The following is a 3,930-nucleotide window of genomic DNA, read 5'->3' as shown; positions in this document are numbered from 1 at the left end:
AAATTTAGAGAAAAAACTTGAAATTTTGAATTTTCTCTCTTCTCTCCCTTCCTACGTAAGGCAAGTATTGCTCTAAAATTACCTAGTTTAGGTAAGTGATAAGTTATATAAAGTGTCTGTCTTAAAAGATACACATCCTATCTTCATGTTGTGCTAGAACATATTCATGAAGTCTAGAAGTGGAATAAAAATTCTACTTTTTCATTGTTTGTAAGCTTACATAACTGGTATGCTCTCTGCCCGCCATTTTAATTGAGGAATATATAAATGAGTTGAATGGAAAATTAAAAGAAAAAATATATCTTTGAAGACAGTTATTTGCCATGTAAGTCTATTATCTAGCTTTATTCTTTAATGTGCATTAGCAGATCTTTTCCTGCGAAACAGAGGGTAACCTAAGGTATGGAACGAAATGATGTGGAGGATCTATCTTGAAAGTAACATATTTAATATAATTTTCATTTCTTTTATAATCTCACATTTTCACATAACAGGCTGGCCACACGTACACTATAAGAAATGGTAAAGCTCACTCTTGTGGTATAGTAAGAGAAGTGCAGAAGCAACAGCCCTTTATTCTTCAGTGATTTTTGTTGGCACATAAACATTAGAAGTGACCCTTAAACATACTGCTTTCTGTACATGGATCCTTGATATTTTCATTCTTCTCTCGATGAACACGGTTTCTTTTGTTCTGTTTTTCTTTCTGTGGTCTAAGGAACTTTACAAGATTGATGCAGTGCACTATCAGGCTGCTGGACATGTGTTGATGCTTACAGCACCACTAACCAAAGCTGCTTTACTAAAACTCACTGGTTTTTCATCAATCATGAAGTTACGAATGCAGCCAATGAAGGAGTTGCGTGTAGTCAGGCTGGATGTTAGCAGAGACTCTGGAAGAAGCAGATTTAAAAAAAAAAAAAAATTAGAGCTCATGATGACCAAAATAATCAGTTTGGTGGCAGAATCTTTTCAATTTGCTACTAACTGCAGCTCTGCTGAATCTTCTGTGAGTCTTTTAAAATGTCTGGCCTACTGCCAGTGTCCTGGAGGCCATTAGAGTTGGTATGAGGAGTTACCTACATTTATGTGAAACTCTTGATACTACATTGTCAATAGAGGCCCAATCTTGCATTTTTTAACAACTGCATTTTCTTTTAAGTAGCAGAGTAGATGAATCCCAGGGTGCGTGTCTGTAATTTCTTTTAACATTACATGTATTGTCATCTGTGTCTGATTTGTTAGGTTGCATTTAGTTTACTATATTTACATGGTATTAGTTAGTACTATATCTTGCTTGTTGTGAAGTTCATTGTAAGATTTTTCTGTGCCAGGGTGATAATAGCATTATAGAGCCAATGTATGTCATTGCTTTAGTATTCTATAATTAATGTAGAAATAGAAGGCTCTGTTATGAAGCAGGACAGCATTTGCAGTTACCACTTTATATTACCTCTCTGGGAAGAGTTCTGTCCTAATAAAATTCCAGTTTGGATTTAAAGAGTGAACAGGCATCTGCACATAGATTTTATTATTCCCTTTAGGCTCATTTTTCCTCCTGGTAGTGTGGGATGGATGAGAACATCATGCACTCAAGCCACTAATCCAAGATAAGCAATATAATAAATTTTGTAGTTAGAGCTGTTCATGATTGACATGCAAGGTACAGAGAAATAATTCTGCATGTTTTCAATGAGAAATGTACAGGAGGTGACTTAAAAATTGAATCACGTAGTGTTGATTACAGTTTGTATATGAACCCCAACAGAGTAGCTCTGTCTGTTGAATAAGGGAAGTAAATGTAGTAATCTTGGCCCACGCTACACAGATGGTCTGTGAGTCACAAATTCACATTAGCAGACATCTGTGCAATAGAAATCACTAGTCAGAAAAAGAATCTTCATGTTTTGTCTTGTGTTCCAAGATGCCATTGCTTGAAGAAGAAGAAAGAAGCCTACCAGCAACAAAATCCTGAGACTCCAGTTACAGTGACAGTGAGTTTCCAGTCCCATAGATAAATAAATCAATCACTTCTTAAAAAAACAGTAAGCCCATACTAGAAAGTACTGGAGACTAAAGTGGAAAAAAAGCGATTTTTTTTTCTAGCTATCTGTCTTCTCTACTGAGTCCATATCTGACCCTCCAGCAACTGTGAATGTTTTAATTTCAACGAAGTAGCGCTTTTTTCTTTGAGAACTTGAGGCAGAACATTTCTGATCAGCTCTTGAGCCTTTGAATTTTATCAGGTTGTTCACATGAGATATGTTTTGTTATTTTTTGAAATGAAAACTAAGTCTCTATGCTATCTCTGGAAACCGTGTTGAAATTTGAGAACGACGTACCACAAAGCTGCCAAAAACTTACCCGGTACACCTCCAATAAACACTGGCTCCCTGTGGTCAATTGCCTTTGGATTTAGTGGCCCTACCACGTGGTTGACTTCAGAGTCTACATCCAGTTGCACCACATTAGCGTCTCTAATAACTGAAAGGAGAAGGAACAGGGATCAAGAAGATTGTAAGAAGTAGCACGTGAGTTTTCTATGACAGACAAGCGTTTTCTGTTTGACCTGAGTAGTTTAATTTAGTGTTTGCTAGGTTGGGTGTGAGCCATCAGTACCAGTGACAGTATGTGGGCAGATTCTGGCATTGAGCAGGGCCAATGGAAGATACAGTGTGGGAGCAAGGATGCTTCTGAGTGGGGCTCTTGATTGCTGGCAGCTGTGTCTAGGCTGCAGGGTATGAGCATACAATGGCGTGTGGGTTAGAAAAACTCTTTGCCAAATCATTCCCAATAGGGGACATACTAGAATGCAGTGAGATTTCCTCCTTGCTTGTGTGCCTGGGTTTCCTTCAGAAGGAAACCAGAATGCATGGGGAAAGGGTGCACACTCAAATCTCTTCTGGATGTGACACTGGGAGACATCCCAAGTGAGCATCTAGACAGGAAGATAAGGGAGTTCAAAGAACCTGAGACTTTTTGACTTTCAAACCCAGGAGAGAAGGATGGCTGTCTGGCACAGAGGCAAAATCCTGACTGTAGACATCTCTCTCTGTGGGGCAGGGGCTTCCCAGATCTGTCCTGTTATTTGACCTTTAAGGGCAGCATATACTTGCGTCTACTACATTTTACCAACTTATTTAACCTCTAATTGGGAAAAGAAGAATATAATCTGTTATACGACTTAGGAAAGGTTGCCAGCATTTCAGCTAGGCTGTCTTTTGTTCTTTGAACAAGGAGCTTCCATCTTGTTCTTCGTAGAAACTTGTGCTTGTCCTTCCAGGAAGCTCTAGCGTTCCTATATCTGAGGGATGAATACGACTGTGTCTTTCACACAAACTTGTGTCCTGACAGATGAAAAGGAAGAACTGAAAATATGACCCTATTCCCAGTGCACTAGCCCATGGAAATGGATATCTGGCGAGGGAGAACGGGGCTCTGTCACCTTACGTAGGAGATGATCGTGTTTTACTGACCTGCAATTCGGTGCCACCTGCCATCGCAGAGACTCTGTTTCAGTGTCACTGAAGTTGAAAAATCCCTGATTCCATTATTCAGTTTCACAGTAACCTGGAGGAAAATAATGTAGGTGTCACTGTAAACCCCTTCCTGTTCTCCTTTTTCCTTCTGTTGTAATAATGCTGTATTCCCCACTCAAAACATGTCTAGTATGTAAGTGAAAGAAAAACATGATTTCATGAAATTCTTTAAAATAAAGCACCTTTCTAACTCACAGATTTAGTTTTTTTTTTTTTAGATTCAATAGTTCTGCAACATTTCTGATTTGAACTCAAGGAAGAGTTCAAAAAAAGAGTAAAAAATAACAGCTAATTTCACTCAAATTTTCTAGTACTGCTACTCTATAATTTCCTGTGTGGTAAATTAGTGTTTAGAGGCATCAGATGATGTTTTGGCATCTTGCTAGCCACT

The 3,930-nt window shown here is 38.5% G+C and overlaps 1 protein-coding gene across 1 annotated transcript in view; it reads right to left on the bottom strand.

The window, feature by feature from the left end:
- Window positions 1–317: 317 nt before the first annotated feature.
- LAMA4 (laminin, alpha 4) overlaps window positions 318–3,930 on the bottom strand; it is a gene marked incomplete at its 5' end in the record, with an annotated part of 40,927 nt that continues 37,314 nt past the window's right edge. Inside the window, 3 exons of the mRNA XM_009584489.1 lie at window positions 318–893; window positions 2,365–2,484; window positions 3,477–3,570. Coding sequence (XP_009582784.1) covers window positions 748–893; window positions 2,365–2,484; window positions 3,477–3,570 — 360 coding nt within the window. The remainder of the gene's footprint in view (window positions 894–2,364; window positions 2,485–3,476; window positions 3,571–3,930) is intronic.

Source organism: Fulmarus glacialis, unplaced genomic scaffold (assembly GCF_000690835.1).
Source record: "Fulmarus glacialis isolate BGI_N327 unplaced genomic scaffold, ASM69083v1 scaffold5229, whole genome shotgun sequence".
Taxonomy (NCBI): domain Eukaryota; kingdom Metazoa; phylum Chordata; class Aves; order Procellariiformes; family Procellariidae; genus Fulmarus; species Fulmarus glacialis.
This window is presented reverse-complemented; position numbering and strand designations above follow the sequence as displayed.